Source organism: Strix aluco, chromosome 10 (assembly GCF_031877795.1).
Source record: "Strix aluco isolate bStrAlu1 chromosome 10, bStrAlu1.hap1, whole genome shotgun sequence".
Classification (NCBI taxonomy): domain Eukaryota; kingdom Metazoa; phylum Chordata; class Aves; order Strigiformes; family Strigidae; genus Strix; species Strix aluco.
The window spans coordinates 16,947,459-16,966,018 of record NC_133940.1 but is presented as its reverse complement, the minus strand read 5'-3'; the positions used below and the strand labels follow the sequence as shown (position 1 = coordinate 16,966,018).

Genomic DNA, 18,560 nt, shown 5'->3' with positions numbered 1-18,560 from the left:
CGGTTTCAGGCAGTTGCCTGGCTTTGTCCCTGCGGGAGCGACCCCCGCGCAGCCGGGCCGGGGCCCTGACGCTGGCAGGGCGGCGCTGGGGGCGGGTTTGCGGGGGTCCGCTCCGCCTGGGGCTGCCCTGCCGGGCCGGGCCCCGTTCGCGCTGTCCCCAAGCGCGGGGCGCAGCGCCCGGCCCCGGTGCCGTCGCCCCCCGGGATGGCGGCGAGCGGCCCCGCTGCGCTCCGCCGGGGGGAGGCGCCGGCAGGGGGCGCCCATCGCCCCGCCCCGCGCTTCCGGTTCCGGGTCGGCGCTCGGCGGCGAGGCAGGTGTCCGGCCCGGTGCGCCGCCGGCCCCGCTCCGCCATGCCATGTCCGCGCTGAACTGGAAACCCTTCGTGTACGGCGGGCTCGCCTCCATCGTGGCCGAGTTCGGTGAGGCGGCGGGGGGACGGGACGGGGCGGGGCGGGCCCGGCGGGGCGCTGACGGCCGCTCTCCCCGCAGGCACCTTCCCCGTGGACCTCACCAAGACGCGCCTGCAGGTGCAGGGCCAGAGCGCCGATGCGCGGTTCCGCGAGGTCCGGTACCGCGGCATGTTCCACGCCCTCTTCCGCATCTGCCGCGAGGAGGGCGGCCGCGCCCTCTACTCGGGGTAAGCGCCGGGCGGGACGGGCCCCCCCGCGCCCCCCCTAACCCCCCTAACCGCGCCGCGGCGAGCCCCGGGATCCCCGCCGGGCCGGAGCCCCGCAGGGAGAGCACGGGGCCGGGGCAGCGGCGCTGCTGAGCAGCCTGGCGACTCCCGTTTTTCCCGAGGTGGGGGAGTGAGGACTGGTAGGCTGTTGTGAGACCCCCCGTGCAGTGCTGTGTCCACCCCTGGGGCCCCCAACATCAGAAGGACACGGACCTGCTCGAGCGGGGCCAGAGGAGGCCACAAAGATGCTCAGGGGGCTGGAGCACCTCCTCTGTGAGGACAGGCTGAGAGAGTTGGGGGTGTTCAGCCTGGAGAAGAGAAGGCTCCGGGGCCTCCCAGTGCTTAAAGGGGCTACAGGAAAGGTGGGGAGGGACTCTTGATCGGGGGGGTAGGGATAGGGTAAGGGGTAACGGTTTTACACCGAATGGTTGGACTAGGTGATCTTCAAGGTCTTTTCCAACCTAGAAGATTCTGTGAAAGAGGGCAGATTTAGATTAGATATAAGGAAGAAGTTCTTCCCTGTGAGGGTGATGAGACACTGGCACAGGTTGCCCAGAGAAGCTGTGGCTGCCCCCTCCCTGGCAGTGTTCAAGGCCAGGTTGGACGGGGCTTTGAGCAACCTGGTCTGGTGGAAGGTGTCCCTGCCCGTGGCGGGGGGGGTGGAAGTAGATGGTCTTTAAGGTTCCTTTCACCCCAAACCATTCTGTGATTCTCTGACTTGCGTGGCAAGACCCAGAGCTACGTGGGTGCCAGCCTCCCACACTGGAGGGTTCATGGGGACAATCCAAGGTGCTTCTCAGGCACCTGGGGTAGTTATCCTGGGTGCCTGGCAGAGCTGCACTTCTTGGCAGTGTCTGAGCCATGGCAGGGACATGCCAGGCCCAAGCTGTGCCCTTTGCAGTTTAGGGGTTGGTGGGGAGTGGCTTGTGCTGGGCCTGCGAGGAGGACCACCACACTGGCAGGGTTCAACGGTTTCATTTGTTCCCCCACTCAGGATTGCCCCTGCGTTGCTGAGGCAGGCATCATATGGCACCATAAAGATTGGCATTTACCAGAGTTTGAAGCGGCTGTTTGTAGATCGCCTGGAAGGTCAGTGTCAGTAAATGTGTCAGTACAGGCACCTCTCGTCTTGCCAGAGGTGTAGTGTGAAATCTTGTGCTCTCTGTGCTGTGCAGTTTTGCTCATTCCTTTCTCTGTCCTTCCCAGCTATAGATTCCCACAGAAACAGAGTTCTTGTTACTTCACGCCGTGGTTTTGTTTGTACAGTGATAGCAAGGATAGGTTTCAGTACAGATGTAAATCTCACTGTGCTTGACCAGACCCCTCCCCCTTCAGCCAGGTCTTTCCTTTCCCCAGCCTTTATCTCTGTTTTGCAATGTCGGAGCCAAAAAAAAAAAAAAGGTATCGTTGCCCCAGGCTCATCTTTCCTTTCTGATTAGTCTCGGCAAAGACATCATGTCTCATCTGTACATCAGATGTGGTACATGGATTGAAAGCTCCAGTAGCGAGTCTCTCGTGTCCTTGTGCCTGAACGCAGCACATCTAGATAGAAATCACAATTTCATAGATTTTATGGTTCTGTGAAATTGTACTGTCCGGCTCTTTAGCTTTGGCTCCAGCTGCAGAGATGGAATGCTGCGAATGCTCTTGACCTGTGCACCTCTGGTAATGAGGGCCTCTGCGGCTCCTGCTTAGAGATGGAGCAGCAGAAGTCTGGTACGTGTTCACTGCACGTGTGGTTTTAAACCCTGGTGTGACACAAGTGAATATTGTAATGCCATTCTGATCTGCGAAGGTGAGGTGGGCGGCTGAGGCTGGTCAGCAGGCCAGCAAGAGGACTGGGAAGCGCAGCGTGCTAGAGCTTCTTTCCAGGGACTGCTCTGTTCTCCAGTAACACCTGTCCCCATGCATGGCTCTGTGTGTGTACGCTGGGCCGCACGTCTCTCCTCGCTTGCTGTTGCAGCGTTTCCAGTTGTGAGTACTGTTGTCTGAATGTTTGTCTCCCTACAGGCCTGGGGCAGCCAGTGGCCTGGTCTCCTCTGGGAAGTGCTGTGGTCAGTACCAGCAAAGGGCTGTGCGTTTTCCCAACATAACCATCACCCTAATACTGGGCCTGGAAGTCTTGGATTATTCCTCCCACTCCCTGGAACTAATTGCATCTAACTTTCTCTGCCTGGGTCGCCTATTCTCTCTTTTCTCAAGGTGGCTGCGTATTCTGAGCGTGGCCAGCTGGGGTTCCAGATCAAAATTGGTTGCTATCAGGTTGCCTTGAGAAGTGTTGGGTTGTCCCTCTCTGTCTTCCTCTGTTTTGGCTTGTCTCCATCATAAGAAATGCATCATGAGACACTGAAATCTCAGATAATTGTTCAAAATTTTCATGTATCACAGTCGTTTCCTTGTCTGATCAGCTAGACTCATCAGTAAGATCCGCTTCTCTATGAGAGCGTGTGGTTGAGCGTTTCGGCTGCTGCTTTCTGTCTCTGGCAGGTGTGGGGACAGATCTGCCATGAGCTGATGGTAGCTGGCCAGCCTCTGCTCGTGCAACTTCACCATGTGATTTACGAACTGAGCTTCTCTGCTCTTCCCAGAGCTTCTTGCTTGTTCGGTACCATCTGTGCACCTTCTCTTTAGATCTTTAGAATCTGACTTTCTTTTCTTGGTTGCAGATGAAACGTTGCTAATCAATGTAATCTGCGGAGTGGTTTCAGGGGTGATCTCCTCTGCAATTGCCAATCCAACAGATGTGCTGAAGGTAAGAAGGGTACCTGGCCAGAGGCAGCTCCTGCCCAACTGTGGTTTGACATGCTTTTGGCTGCTGCTTTGCAGTGAAGATGCATCTCTGCCAGCTGCAGTGAGGTGCTATCTGAGCTGCTGCTGACAGCAGTTCTGCTAATTTGGGTTTTTTATGAATGGGAACAGAAGCCCAGAGCAATAAACAGATTTTTTAAAATGCAGCTCCTAAAGATCATGAAATCTGTTATGGCAAGGGGTGGAGGCTGTGTTATCTTAACTGGGTAAGGTGAGTGGGGTGGTAGCCAGCTATTCATCAGACTTCTCAGCTCCTTTCCCTTTGGTCCCTGCGCTGCGCTTTGCTGACGCTGCCGCAAAGTCCGACCTAGGTGGAGTGACCAGAGTCCAGGGGGGACTGTCTGGTCCCCTCCATTCCCTGATGTGGGATTATTGGGGTGAGGGTAGCTCTGCTCCGAGCAAAGAGAGCCTGGAGAACTTGTCTACGCTTCTCCCTGTGCAGATCAACCTCCGCAGACCGCTTTCAGAGCGGGAAGACCTTGCCTGTCACTTTCTCTGTCTTGTCTGAGTTTTGCACTGTGCTTCCACCCTGTCGCTATCCCTGCTTCTTGCCTGCTGTCATCATTTGCTGCACGGTTTGCAGGGAGAGGGTGTGTGGATAGCGGTGTCTGCTCTGAGCTGCTCTGTTGTTCTTTCTACCAGGAGGTCACTGAGCTGGTATCTGCCCTCCCGGGCAGACGCTGATGTTGTCCCACTGACTCTCACGTTTCTTTCAGATTCGAATGCAAGCTCAAGGCAGTTTATTCCAGGGTGGCATGATTGGCAGTTTCATCGACATCTACCAGCAGGAGGGTACCCGAGGCCTCTGGAGGGTGAGCATCAGCTGCTGGAACCCCTCCATTAATAGAACTAACAGCTTCCTCAACTTGTTTGCTACACCCAGGTGCAGCTCTGGAAGAGAACTGTGAACCAAGGGTGGTAGCAAAGTTCTGCTTCTGGTTACTGCACAGACAGAAGCACGTCTGTGCTGGAGATCGGGTCTGTGCTGTGGCAGCATCAGCACTGGGCCAGGCAGACCTGGTTTCCAGGGCTGAAGCTGGTGTGCATCAGGTTTCAGATATGTGAGTGTCCCTTGAACAGACCAGCATTTGGGGCTGGATCCTCTCTGTGGTCTGCCTTAAGAAGGATGCTCAGCCTGGCATATCTTGGACTCAACTGGAGGTGACCCTGCACGCAGTGAGCAGGGCAGTTTACCTACCTGAGTGTGAGGGCTGAGCACCTCCTCACGTGGAGGAAGGTGAATTCTTTCAAGTAACTCGAGAGACACTAATGGCCTACAGTAACTTTCTGAAGTTCCAAAGGGACGAATGTGCTCTGTATCCCTACCTACCCAGTCTTAGACCCCTTGAAACTTGCCCTCTGAGCATGCAAAGAGTAGGACAGAGTGGTGGCTTTTGGGGAAGCTGGTGATGTAAGGCTCTTGGGCTTGAAAACAGATGAGAGTTACCACTGCTCAAGCCTTACTGTTTGGATTTTAGCAGTGATTCTTTGGCTTTTGTTAGAGAACCTCTCTTTTTCCTTCCAAGTCTTCCACATGCTCAGTTATCCAGCAGTCTGCTGAGTCGTGAGGTCAGGAGTCATTGGGAACTACAGAATCCCAACGCTTTGAAAGAAAGCTGTTGCAGTGTCCTGTGTGGGAAGAGGAGGAGGAGTCAATCAACTGCCACTGTTGACAGCATATTTACTTTGAGATTATTTCTGCTCTCTAGACAAAGACACATGAGGGGAAGAGAGACTAGAAAAGAAATTAAACCCTCAGTGTTGCTGATGTGTGCTGGAGACAGGACATGGTGCAGAGGCAGGTCAATCTTGAGGTAGATTCCAGTGATAGAGCTAGTCTCGCTGCTCTCTGATCTGGGACAGCCACTGTCTCCTCCCTCCAGTCTTCCCTGACGTTGAGGCAAAGATGTTCATGCTCACCAGTTCTGGCTTTTATCATGTGGGGATGTTTGAGCTGGCTGTGCCAGAACTGGGTTAGGCAGGAACCCAGGAGGAGCCTGTCAGGTGCTTCATTAGCACAGCGGGATGGAGACAGCAGGAGCCATAAACTTGAAAAGTACTTTTACTTTTTACAGTTGCTTTGGTTTTGTGTGGTGAGAAAGCTGACTGTTCTGATGGGCTGGCTCATAATTTGGCCACACTGGAGGGTCAGTCCCAGTCCTGGTGACCAGGGAGCTCTCTCATGACACTGTGGGTCTACCTGAATTACTTGGATGGTGTTACAGTTCCTGTGAAATGGCCCAGCTCCACATTGCTGCTGTGTTCTCCTTGTTCTGCAAACCAATAAATTTTGCACATAGTTTTATCTGGTTCCTGATGAGGGGCTTGGTGGGCTATTTCTCAGACAGAATGTTCCTGGTTCCTCTTACCTAAGCTCACAGTTGTTCCAGTAATTGTCTTGCTAGTTCCCAGATCGATGTCCTACTAGGAGCAACTCTTTTAATACATGAAAATCTCCTAAGTCAAAAACCTTAACAAAGCAGATCCTCTCTGCTGTTGTGTAGCTAGGAGGACCTAAAACCCCATCTGGCTCCTTAAACAGCTGCTGCTCTTGTGGTGAAGAATCTTCTCTGGTATTGAAATTGGTGGGTACAGTTCAGTGGGGGAAGATGAGTGGATTCCTGTGTGCTAGTGGCTGGGAGGAGAGAAGCAGTGTGTAGTTCATGTAGCTGGAGTAACCTTGCCAGGGTGGAGGAATCCTCCTTAGCTTTGGAGTACAGCTGGGAGACAGTGAGCTCTACCTGAAGAGATACAGCTGCAAGATAAGGCAAGGAGGATTGTCAGCAAAAGGCCCTCGAGAGGAAGATGGGAGGAGAGCTTACACTAGCTGCAGTCCCCAGGCCGCAGCTTGTGCTTGTGACTGATATTTGTGCTCTGCAGGGTGTGGTCCCAACAGCTCAGAGAGCTGCCATCGTGGTCGGGGTGGAACTGCCAGTCTACGACATCACCAAGAAGCACTTAATTCTGTCAGGCCTGATGGGTGACACCATCTTTGCCCATTTCGTGTGAGTATTTGCTGCAGCCGCTGCACTCTCCAGGCTTTACAGGGGTGTGTGAAGCAGAGGAGCAAGGTGGGATTTGGGATGAGACGTGTTTATAGAGCAAGTGCTCTGGAGCTGCAGAGAACGGGCTTGGTACTTCTGAGGGATCTGCTGTGTTGACTGGAGCAGCTCAGAATGGCCAGCAAGTATATCCAGAGAGACCTCCCTGGAGAAGGAGCCTGGCAGAAATCTTCTGGTGGCATGAAATGTCAGCTTGATGTCAGCTTGCTGATGGCCAGAAATGCTGTTGATCCATGTCTGTGCCCTGATATGAATGAGGCAGGAGTTCCGGCTGTGTGACTACCTGTGGCAGTTAGTTGAAAGAGCTGCTCCCCTCCTAGGTCCTCATCAGTACAGGCACTGTCAGCTTGCAGCTGTTGCTGTAAGAGCTTTGTGAGGTGAACAGACACTTGCAAAGCTGACAAGACCCTGAGCAATCTGACCAAGTTTTGAAGTCAGCCTGCTCTGAGCAGGGCGTGGGTTAGAGACTTCCCAAAGTCTTTTTCACCTACATTTTCCTGTTCTTCTGGCAGACACTTTAGCTGGAGGTGCTGCAGTGCTTCTGTTGGGTTTACCTGCTGTGGGCTGAAGGTGACAAGCACTAGACCATACGCGGAGGGAGGAGACTAGCAGCTGCATGCTCCCTCTTGCTGCCTTTGGTCTTCCTCCCTCCTTCCCTGCCCTGAAGAAATGTTTGCTCTGGTGAGAAGGATGTGCGCTTCCAAGAGGCTGCCTTCAGGTCTGTGTCACTGTGACAGCACCCAGAGACACTTGCTGGACTGCAGGCTGCCCCTGTGGAGACCCAGCAACGGGCTCTGACAAAGGTCTTGATTAGACAAAGCCGAGCATTTCCCTTCCCCTAGCTCTCTGGGGTCCTGAGGTGGTGCGGTTCCTGCCTCTGCCTGTTTTCTGGGTGGGAACAGGTAGTGCAGCTGATGTTTATTGCCTTTCAAAAAATCCAGTGAAAGATACTGTCTTGTGCTTATGCAAAGGCCTGTCTGAGCCGGAATGGCCGTGTTCAGAGCTGTTCCCCTCCTGTTTTGGTGTGTATGTAGTTCCAGTTTTACATGTGGGCTGGCCGGGGCCATTGCCTCCAACCCTGTGGATGTGGTGCGGACACGGATGATGAACCAGCGGGCAATAGTGGGCAGCACGGAGCTCTATAAGGGCACCCTGGATGGCCTGGTGAAGGTAAGGAGGTGAGAGGTGGGCACATTCCTGTCTTCGGGAGGCTGGCCAGATTCTAGCACCACACGCTACTGGTGTGAGCAGTTTGATTCTACAGCAACAGAACGTGCTTGTTGGTGAGTGTTTCAGACAAACCAGAGAAGGGCCTGGAGTCACCTTCCTGAGGTCACCATCAGCTTGAGCATCCTCCCAACCTTTGGGGACAAAACTTTGTCAGTGATACAGTTTGATTAGGTTCTTTTACTGCAAGTGACACTTCACACAACTGCATCTCCACTGGTCTGTCTGCTTACTGCAGCAGCTGTAAAGGTCCGTTATACCACACGTGGTGTTAGGGAGATGGGCAGAGCATGGCCCTGGTGTGTCTCATAGCTGATCTGTCTCTCCTCTCCTCCCAGACATGGAAGAGCGAGGGCTTCTTTGCACTCTATAAAGGTTTCTGGCCCAACTGGCTTCGGCTCGGTCCCTGGAACATCATTGTATCCTTCAGTGTGCTGCTGGGAGGTCATGGCTGTGGACAGCCAGGGGAAAACCAAGCTGTAAAGGGAAGTGCAGAGCAGACACCTTGATGGGGGCACCTCCTTGTCTTCCTGTGGCAGCCCAAAGTGGACTCCTTCTCCTGCTTAGACATAAGCTGTGATGTGGCTGCTGCTGGTTCAAGTGCCAAAAAATGCCACTGGTTATGTCTGCTGCTTCTAACAGCTCCATAGGTGGCCAGTGCAGGGACTTTCAGTGCAGCAGCACGGGTGGTTCCCTGTCGAGTGAGTGCTCTCACGTGCTTGATGTGAGACTTTCCCTTTGGCCTGAGCTCCTGGAGGTGCTGCACTTCCTGGATCGGCTCCTGTTTTGAGCAGGAAGCCTGGGGGACGTTCTGCTGCTCTCACATGGGGGCTGACCTGCTCTGCAGAACCAGCACTGCTGTTTTGCTGTACTAGATCCTTCTTGCCCTCTGAAATTGTGTGCATAATTTATTTTAGGGAAGTCCCAGTCTGGGGTTAGAGCCACCTCCCTTTCTCAGTGTTCTAGGCAAGCCTGGGCCGGTTTGCTTCTGGGTCAGTCTCTTCCCTCTCCTGGCAGCCCTTGCTCCACAGCTCTCTCTTCTACCTGTGCCAATCAGTTTGTGCTGCCTGGAAGAAGGGCTTCCCCACACTGGCCTTCAGCTGTACTGTGCTGATGCTCTACCTTCCTTGCCTTGCCAGGCATGGGTCAGTCATGTTGGGAGGCCCGGGACAGCTGCCTTATGTGTTTGGCCCAATTCCTTGACGTTTCCTTCAGTTTTTTATCACATATGAGCAATTGAAGCGACTTCCATTCTGACAGCTGGCTTCATTTCATGAGAGTCATCTTCAAGACTTGCAGCAGAGAGCTTTGCTGCAGCCTTCCTCTTCATTTCACCATCCCCATGAAGTTTTGGTACATGTGGGTCTGGCCTCTCTCCCCGCCCCCGCCCCCCCCCCCCCCCCCCCAAACACATGGTCCCTGAAGCATGATCTGGCTGAAGTGTAACTGGGAGGCTGATGGCAGAGGCTGCATGTTTTTTCACATGGAGGCAAGTATTAACAGTGTAGAAGTGTCTGGGCCTGAAGCAATATCTTCTGTGAAGATCTGTGCATTCCAGTGGCCTTTTGGTGCAGCTGTGGTTTGTTGTTTGGCTCGTGTGTGTTTTTGTGCCATGCCTGCGGGGTGAGGCTGGGAAGGGGTGCTGTCATGTTTTCTTGCAGAACTGTAACCTCATTAAATTATTTATTGACTGGATGGCTTGAGTTTGTGTTTGTGCAGATTTACTGTAGGTAAATCACCAGAGCAGATGGTGTGTCTGCCCTTGGAGAGAACAGAAGCTATTTTTTCAGCACACTATATATAGAGTTTTTTTCTCATATATATATATACACATGAAAGCAATCTTTAGGATTCATTACAGTAGAAGTGTTTCTAAAACAAAGTTTAATTGTTAGTGTCAGAAAATTATGGTGTTGCACTCTTAGCTCAGTTTGCAAAACCTCAGTCTCTTCACCTTACTGCTTATTTTTGCTTATATAATTTTTTACAGCAAGGTAATGTAATTTAAAGCTGAACTCAGATGTCCTGCTACTTTAAAATGGTGGCTCTAACATTGCTAAGCAGAACATCAAGCAAGATATTTTGGTCATCCTCTTCTGTTTTAAATGTGTATGGTTACGAAAGCAAATGGCTCTTATGTTCCTACTTCCTTTCCTCTTTGTGGGGTGGCTTTAGTTTGGATGAAGGTCCCTTGTGACACACAGCAGCACTTCCCATCTGGGAGTGCTGTAAACTGAGAGTCTCTCTGTGCAAATTGCACAAGGGATGTTCAGCCAAATCCAGCCCGGACAACTGAGAGAGAATTGTTTGATGTGGTTTTTCAAAGGCATAGCTGCCTTGTACCAGCGGTGTGCATAAGGAAGGTGACTCCAATAAGCTCTTGAACTTGAAGAGAAGTATTACTATGGGGCCACAGCTCAGTAGGGTGGGGGGATCATTTTCAGAGTTAAACTACTTACAGGCTACCAGGGGAGCAGTGGATTGAAAGTAGACAAGGTTCATATGCCTCACCTGGCTTTACTCTTGAAGAGGATTTCTAAAGATTACAAAGTGAATAAATACTTACGTGGTGATGAATAAGAGTCTATTTGAGAGATGTATTTTAACGGCAGTTCATTACATTCTTTTGGCTTTCTTCAGCTTTTTTGTAACTTTAGTTCTGGTGCCGTTTCTCCTGTGCAGCTGTTGATTTTTGGACTGATCCTGTGATAGGTCCTTGGTATTTTCAGTTGCTATCCTGCCGGTGTTCTTCAGGCTGCTACGAGGAGCAACTCAGCAATGCCCAAAGAGTGTCCCCAGGGCCACTTTGCTGTTTGCATTTCTCAGCTGTAAGGTGCTGGCAGGAGGCTCTTTTTTCCACTCTTCCTCCCCTGGGTGACTTTGGGGATAGTCCTTCCACTTGCCTGTCCCCAGCCCCTGGAGACATCCCTTATCTGAGCTTTGATTGCACTGACTGTCATAAATGTCACCACATGTGACTCTGCCTCACTTTGTCAATAGTAACTGCAGGTAAATGTACAGCGGTGGCAGTCTCGGCGGATGTGACGGTGAGGTGACGCTGGCTCTGAGCACACCTCGGCACCATACCTGGTGTTTCCTGAAGGTGGTCGTAAAGCCCTTCATTCCGAAAGCATCTTGTCTTTGCAGGGGACTGGGAGGAGCCGAGTCGCTTCGTTGGTAGGGTAGTATTTTGCTAGGTGTTTTAGAAACAAAAATCTCAACCCGTAAGTGGCATTGTAACCACTTGTGTGAGGGGGTAGTGCTTTTGGAGATCCGGCATTTTCTAAGGAGGTTCATTGCCTCAGGATGTCCTTCCTAGAAGCGCTTCCTAAACATCTGTTTGTCTTACATGCTCAAGCTTACATGTTTCTAACCTTTTCTGTGCTATGCCAAGTAACATGTGAGATTGTAGCTGGACAGTCTGTGCACTTAGTTACGTCTGTCACGTGTTGATGCAAATCCTTCTACCACCCCAGGAGGCAGCAGTACCTGGGCTGCTGCAGCCAGTGCTGCCCTGCAGTCAGTGGGGTGGGCCGTGTTCTTGCCCTGAAGCCATTAACATCTTGCTACCTCGGTGGCTGAAAAATGATTGCAAGCACTGTGAAGACGGTGTAGGCGTGAGTGTTGGAGTCTGCAGTATATAGGGTAAATATATATCCCATCAAAGATGGGCGCTGGAAGGGACCATCCCCATGCACCCACAGAAAGGTCCAGGTGGTTTAATGCTGACATGGAGGTGGTATTCAAGGCACACTGGAAAACAGTCAAAAGTCCTACCCAAATGTGGAAAGTAGAAATATGCGAGGTCCCCTATACATTAAATATAAAAATGGCAGTAAACCTGGTCAAAGCCAGAAGAGGGACCACAGGCATCCACTTACCAAGGTAAAACCCCAAATCTGAGGGCATGTCCTCTGTCAGATAGGAGGGAGAAGCCTTCCGGAGAGTCTTTGGGGCTGGTGGGCAATCAAGGAATGAAAGGACCTCTCAGAAAGTGAAGACTGTAGTAGACAAGCTGAAGATTGTCTGGTTTTGCTTGGAAGAGCTCAGAGGGCTTTCTCCGTTGCAGACTTCTGATGGGGAGGCTTCGGGGTAGGTCTGAAGCTGAAACGTTGACAGAGGAAGTGGTAGGACAGGATGTTCAGTGAACATGAGCAGTGGGCTGGGCCTGCACCCCAGATTGTCAGGGGACCTGAGGATGAAAAGGCCAAAGCTGTTCCTTGTAGCCTCTCATTTAAAGTTCTCACATTAGGGAAGTGTCAGAAGTGTGGACGGGGTTTGAAAGAAGGTTTGTTTTCAGAGAACTACAAGCCAGTGACCACGATGTCTTTGCCACACTGGTAGAAACTCTAATGAAACTTGAGACATAAATGACTGTGGTGTGCTGGAAGGGCCAATGGCTGATGGATGAGGAAGAGGAGGAATCCAGATTTCATATCTGCTGGGAGGTTTCGGAAGGAGTCGGCAAGTGTATGGACCAGGATGCTGGAGTTAATCTAGTCTGTCTGGTTTTCCAAAAGGCTTTTGATTAAGTCCTTTATGAAAGCCATCTAAGCAGCTAGAGTGGTGCAGGATAAAAAGAAAATGCCTGTTTGGATCCAGTAAAGATCATGATTTGAAATGTTCAGGGTTGTAACTGGGTAAGTGGGAGGTGCTGAGCTGCAGAGGGGCATGGTGAAAGAGAAATACGAAGTGATACAGCAGGAAGGAGGAGTCGCTGCCAGTGATGGGTGCTGAAGCAGCTGAGGTCTCACAACTTGGACATTGCTGCTGCTGAGTGATGGTCCTGTGAAAATACCTGTTCTGTCCTGGTGAGGTGGGATGGAGGAGCCCCTGCAGGGCAGGACTGCCCTGTCACAGTGAGCTACCGCAGCGCTATGCGTGGGACGGGGTAAGCATGTCCTCATGGGGAGGCACTGGCTCAACTTTGGTTTTGTGCTTTCTCCCCAGCTGTCCTGCCACTTGTCTCTCTGTCTAACCTTCCCTCCACCTTGATCTCATGCTGTGGCGTTTGGACCCTCTCCCCTGTCAGGGCTAAGGCTCCCCAAATGTCTCCCTGGGCAAACAAAATAGGAGGAGGTGTAAGGCCACCAGAGCCCTTCCTGTGGCCACCTGTGGTGCAGACCCAGGGTGTTCCCAAGGGGCTTCCCTGCCCCATAGCTCCTTCCGTAGTGGTCACAATTCTTACTTCTGCTGTATCCTTCCTCCCCACGGCAGTGCCCATGTCTTGCCCCTTGGCCATGTCCTGCCCTGGGCCCTGCTCTCAGCCTCTCCCCATCTGCCTGCGCTTTTCAGGTTACTGTTTGACAGAGGAAGGCTTGAACCTGCCCTGTTTCCTGGCAGCTCAGATTTTTCCGGCTCACAAGGCAGGAGAGGTGGCTTGTGGCACTTTGTTTAAAGGGATGGAGCAGTTGTGGTCACAGCCTGTGAGGGTTACCCACCCTGCGGGAGCGTGAAGAATGTGACAGTGGGTTCGTAGGATTCTGTAATACACAAGGATGCAGAGGCTTTGTTTCTGTAAATTTCTTTGTTACAAGTTACTATTAGTAAGTTAAATACACCTATGATTAGTAAAGCAAGTGTGTGTATATATACTTTTTTTTTCTTTTTTTTAGTATTAGTAGCAAGTATGTATATTTCATTCAAACTATTATGGTACAGTTCATTAAACTGCTTCCAGGAGTGAGGTCAATCGGTAACGGATGAAGTCTCTTTTTGGAGATGCACGTCACGGAGCCTGGAGTCAGCCACACATCCCCGGCGGGTCCGAGGGATTGTGCAGAGAAGTTCTTGCAGGGGGAGGTCCTGGAAGAGAGAGAGAGGCTCGTTTTGGGTAGGTAGCCAGCTACTTTTATGTTGATCTATAAGTGGGCAGAGGACACCAGCTCCCAGCTGTTGCTGACCTCTGCTTGCTTAGGAGGCCCCTTTGTAGGTTATGGCAGTTTCTTTGTTTTGAGCTTATTGAGGATGCCCTGGGCTCCAAGCTGCGCTTATCCAGGGCGTTGCAGTCTGCACCTGTGCCTGCCAAGGATGTGCTGGGTTCCCAGGCTGGCAGACATTTTCTCCATCTGTATTTTAGCAGACATCTCTTTGTCAGTACTTTTCCCCATTATAACCAGGTCGCCTTTATGGCTGCTGCTCCGACAAGGGATCACAGTTGTTCCCTTGGTCCCTGCAGGAAGAGGCTGCCCTGGGCCTGGCAGTGACCCCGCAGGAGCCCCACGAGCATGTACCAGTGGGGCTGGGCGTTGGGAACTCCCTTTGCTTGTTCCCTGTTACCAGCACCCGTGTGGAAGCAGGACGCTGGCTCTGCTCAGGTCCTTGGTGCTTGGCTGAGGGACGTCCACCACCCCGTGTGCCATCGTGGCAACTTCCTGCCCAGGTGCTCACGGCTCACCACCCTGCTCCAGGGTTGTCTGGAAACGTGGCTGGAGGGGAGGGACCTCTGTGGGCACAGCGGGTGCTGTGAGTGCACCAGTCCCTTCTGGCAGGCAGCTGCTCGGCAGAGCTCTGCTTCCCAGCCCGAGAGACGCCGCTGCACCCAGGGCTTTCGCTGCACCACCCGAAGAGCAAGGGGCTGCACTTGCTGCTGCCTGGCTGCTGAGCTGTACGTGCCAAGAAGCCCCAGGTGAGGGATGCTGTAGAATCGTGTTGGAGACGTGCCCTCCTTGAGCTGTGCCCCACAGGGGACAGCCATGGCTAGCTCAGCCCTGGGAGTCATCCTCGCTGTGCTGGCCTCGCTCATCATCACTGCCAATGCGCTGGTGGCCATCGCTCTCCTTCGCCTCATCCAAAAGAGCGGCTCCAAGGGGCTCTATTTTGTCCTTAATCTTGCCATTGCGGACGCCATGGTTGGGTTCACGGTCGTGGGTCTGGTCATGGATGAGTTTTCCGAGCCGTTTGATCCTCCCCAGACCTTCTGCATCCTGAGAATGGCTTTCGTGACGACCTCTTCTGCTGCCTCTATCCTATCCCTGATTCTGGTTGCGTGTGACAGACACCTGGCAATCAGGAAGCCTTTCCACTATTTCCAGCTGGTGACAGGCCTGCGGGTCGGGGTGCGCTTGGTGGGGCTCTGGCTGGTTGCTGCCATCATCGGCTTCCTGCCAGTCCTCACCCCCTGCTTTCAGAAGGTCTCCATGCATGGGAAGTGCTCCTTCTTTGGGGTCTTCCACCCCACCTACATGCTCACTGTCTTCTGCGTCGGCTTCTTCCCAGCGCTCTTTCTCTTCATTTATCTCTACTGTGACATGCTGAAAATTGCCTCTGTGCACGTGCAGCATATCCAGGAAGTGGAGCACGCCGGGCTGGCGGGGGGCTGCCCCCCATCCCACACCACCAGTGACATGAAGGCCATGCGCACCGTCGCCGTGCTCATCGGGTGTTTCACGTTGTCCTGGTTGCCGTTCTTCATCGCCAGCATCGTGCAAACTGTCTGTACTGACTGCTTCCCCTACAAAGTCATTGAGAACTACCTCTGGCTGCTGGGACTGTGCAACTCCCTCCTGAACCCCCTGCTCTACTCCTACTGGCAGAAGGACGTGCGGCTGCAGCTCTCCCAGCTGACCGCAGGTGTGAAGAGGAGAGTCCTCCTTCACCTGGGCTGCCGTTTCCCTGGCAGAGGCACCAAGTCTCTCCCCACTGTGTCCTGCCTGCGGCTCCAGGACTGACACGGTAAGGAGCGGCTGTCACCACCTTTCCAGCTCATCTCCTGCATCGTGACCATGAACTTGGGGCTCACCAGCCGTGGAGGAGATCACAGACAGGGTGAGATCAATCTGGATGTTAATTCCCAGACATCAACATGGCCAAATTCCAGCCTGCCCACAGAGCCACAGCACAGCCTGTTTTGTGCCAGCCCTAGGCACCCCAGATTGCAGGTGCATGGCGCACCTTAGATTTCGCCTGCAGAGCCTCAGCAAGAGCAGCCTTGTGTCTTCTGGGACCAAGCCCTCGGCACTCACTCCACAGGCTAAGATCCTTCACCCATCGCTGCCTGACTCCCCCTGCCCAGACCTGGGATCCACCTGCCCTCCCCTCTGCCTGCACTGCCAGCTCTCTGGGTGACGAGCCCTGGGCGCCCGGGCCAGGGCTGCTCGCACAGCGGTGGCTCAGTTGTCTTTGGCTCTTGACCCAGGTAGCAGAGGCTGGGAGGTGTGTGCATGTCCGAAATCTGTTCTGGACCACAATTACTCCCAGTCGCTGCCTTTCCTAAACCGAATTCACCATCCTACAGCTGCAGCCTGGGCCATCCCCCAAACCTGTTGCCTCTGCTCTGGGTTGTGCCCACCCACGGCAGAGGTGAGGGGTATGGGTCTGGGGTCTCGGCTGCGGCACCAGAGATACAGAGAGGGCTCCTGCTGTTCCTCAGCAGCAGCTGTATCTGCACGGGAGCTGGCACGGTGAGCACGGAGCAGCCCCAGGCGCTGCACACCTGGCAGAGGTGCAGGGCAGCAGGGGCTGTGCTGTCACTGTTTGGCTTGGGCTGTAAAGTGAGTTAATGAGTAACTGGCCAAACTCTGAGCTGTGGCAAAGGAGCGGGAGGAACGGCTGCCTTGGAGCCAGGGAAAGCCCCATGCGGGAGGGCTGCTTTGCCCCACCGAGGCTGTAGGGCTGGATTTGGGACTGCAAGGGTCCCTGCCACACTGCAGCTGTGGCCAGACTGCTGATCCTGCCAGAGGCTATGATGATACTTAACTGCTTCTCATAAAATCATGTCCATTTAATCCACATGGCAAGAAAATTTCCCTTAGAAAAGGTTTCTTAGCTAAAAACGTACCCTAATCTGAAAATGAGGGTGCTATGCATAAAATAGCAGTTGTTACTGGTGGGGGCAAATGACAGAGGTGGAAGACATGAAGGCTCAAGGCCATATCCACTATGCATCCAGAACCTGCCTTGGTCCTGAGGCCTTCCCCATCCTAGAGTAAGAGGCAAAAATAAAAGTGCTTTTAAAGAAACCTAAACCAACAGGCCGTCTGTGGCATTCACCTCTGTCTGGGAAAGGTCTGAGACCAAATATCATGCAGCAGATGCTGTTCCTAGCTGTACAACATGGAATGAGCCTGAGAGAAAGCCTCTGTAGAGCAGTCCTGGCTCTGTGGGTGGACTGATGCCTCGTAGGTGGATCTAGTAGGTGGATCCGATCTGATTCAGTTCTGGGGATCAACACATCGTCTGTCTATATGATATGTTTGCTGCCTATTCTTGGTGAAGCCTGAGCTGTGCCGGCTGTTGCTTTGCAAAGTCGACCCATCCTCGCTGAGCCTCTGATAATGCTGAAGCTGTCCTCTGCCTCCCTCCAACATGCTTCCTGCAGCGAGCGTTGTGGGTGGGTACCCGGTGTGAACGGAGATACTTTGCACGTGGGCCTCTTGCTGCTTCCCAAGCTTGCTGACTGCTGCCACTGCTGCGGCCCTGCTGCCCACAGTCCCGCTGCCCACGGCCCCAGAATGGGTCCAGCCATCGGCAGCATTTGTGCTCAGGCACAGAACCAGAGGAGACTGCAGATCTGGATCAGTGCGAGCAATGGGACTAGAAGCCCTGGCTGTGCAGGCCTGTAGCAACCACAGTGTCCCCATTCACAGTGGGGATTGCAGCTCAGGCAGCCTCCTTGGTGCCACAGAGGCACTTGGATGGAAGAGAAGACACTTCTACCAAGCTCTTGTGCGGGTGGAGGGCACAGTGCAGCTGGAAACAGAGCATCTCCCTGCAGTGGAGGATCCCTTGCCAAACATCTGCACTCTGGCGCTGACCTGTGTCTCCTCTCTCCGAGCCTTGGGCTGGAAGGTGTGCTCGCAGGCTGGAGTAGTTGGGGCTCCATTCCTGGAAGACACCTCCAGATCCTGCTGGGATAGCACAGACCAGCAGCCGTTCCCTGTGAGACAGTGCCTGCTTTCATCCCTTGTCCCAGAGAGCATCTGTCCTCCTGCCCCACCACTGCTGCTCCAGCCACGCAGTGACTCTGCTGGTCCCCAGCCCTGTGCATCGCCCAGGTGCTCTGGGGAGGCTGCAGGAGCACGGCTGGACAAGGGTGGGCGATTCTGAGGCCATGGGGTGAGGAGGGACAGATTAATCCTGCCCTAAGGAAAAAGAGGGCAAGATGAAGAGCGCTTCCCCTGCTTGCTGTCTTTCAGCTGAATAAACTGCGTTTCTGCCAGCCTGTTCTCCACGTCTAGTGACCTGGGGGAGGTCGGGGCTGCAGCTGCACTGGGGCTGGTAGCCAGGGCCGGGGCTGCCCACCTGAGGCCGGTGAAACCGGGCAGCGCAGCGCCGTTGGCAGGCCCCTCGCCCTGCTGTGGCCACCGGCAGGCAGCCAGGGCCCGCTCCTCCCTGTGCGCCCGGGGCCGCAGCGCTGTGACCGGAGCAAGGGCAGAGGAAACCGGCCGCAGCTCCCCGGGGATGGGGCCGGTAGTGCCCCGGGAGCGCTGGGAGCCGCAGAGGGCGGACATGGTGGGGGGAAAGAACGACACTGCCAGGGACTGGGGGAATGGCTGCAGGGCTGGCCCCGGCTCCTCCACCACGGGCGCGGAGGAGAGGCCCGGTCCGCCCGCCCGCCCTCGCAGGGACAGACCGGCGGGAACCGGGCGTCCCTCAGCACCGCCGGTGTCCGCCACCGTCCCGGCGTGCCGTGCGCGCAGCGCCCGCCCCCTAGCGCGGCGGCAGCCAATGGGCGGGAGCGCAGGGGGCCGGTGGGCGGTGCGAGTGCTCGCGGAGGGCGGCCGCGGCGGAGCCGGGCTGGGCCGCGCCGCGCCGGGCGGTGAGTGCGGGGACGGGGGCTGGGGTCG

At 54.2% G+C, this 18,560-nt stretch overlaps 3 protein-coding genes across 7 annotated transcripts in view; all 3 read left to right on the top strand.

The window, feature by feature from the left end:
- Positions 1-294: 294 nt before the first annotated feature.
- Positions 295-9,468, top strand: SLC25A14 (solute carrier family 25 member 14). Of its 3 annotated transcripts, XM_074835468.1 has the most exons (9): positions 295-419; positions 490-637; positions 1,671-1,765; positions 3,343-3,428; positions 4,201-4,296; positions 6,365-6,489; positions 7,581-7,716; positions 8,112-8,192; positions 8,989-9,468. In XM_074835468.1, the coding sequence occupies exons 1-9, from the start codon at positions 356-358 to the stop codon at positions 9,028-9,030; spliced, it is 873 nt and encodes a 290-aa protein (XP_074691569.1). In that variant the 5' UTR covers positions 295-355; the 3' UTR covers positions 9,031-9,468. The 3 variants fall into 3 exon arrangements, 2 of the variants coding, with proteins under 2 accessions (XP_074691569.1, XP_074691570.1); XR_012624642.1 differs by lacking the exons at positions 8,112-8,192; positions 8,989-9,468 and adding an exon at positions 7,059-7,264 and having other exon boundaries at positions 7,581-7,712; XM_074835469.1 differs by lacking the exons at positions 8,112-8,192; positions 8,989-9,468 and having other exon boundaries at positions 7,059-7,717.
- A 75-nt stretch (positions 9,469-9,543) lies between these two features.
- Positions 9,544-17,923, top strand: GPR119 (G protein-coupled receptor 119). 3 transcript variants are annotated; one of them, XM_074835467.1, is made up of 2 exons: positions 9,544-12,664; positions 13,454-17,923. In XM_074835467.1, the coding sequence occupies exon 2, from the start codon at positions 14,469-14,471 to the stop codon at positions 15,441-15,443; it is 975 nt and encodes a 324-aa protein (XP_074691568.1). In that variant the 5' UTR covers positions 9,544-12,664; positions 13,454-14,468; the 3' UTR covers positions 15,444-17,923. The 3 variants fall into 3 exon arrangements, with proteins under 3 accessions (XP_074691568.1, XP_074691567.1, XP_074691565.1); XM_074835466.1 differs by having other exon boundaries at positions 9,544-13,606; positions 13,952-17,923; XM_074835464.1 differs by having other exon boundaries at positions 9,544-13,606; positions 13,893-17,923.
- Positions 17,924-18,458: 535 nt separating this feature from the next.
- ENOX2 (ecto-NOX disulfide-thiol exchanger 2) overlaps positions 18,459-18,560 on the top strand; it is a 67,248-nt gene continuing 67,146 nt past the window's right edge. The window contains exon 1 of the mRNA XM_074835456.1: positions 18,459-18,532. The gene's annotated coding sequence lies outside the window, so the exon portion shown is untranslated. The remainder of the gene's footprint in view (positions 18,533-18,560) is intronic.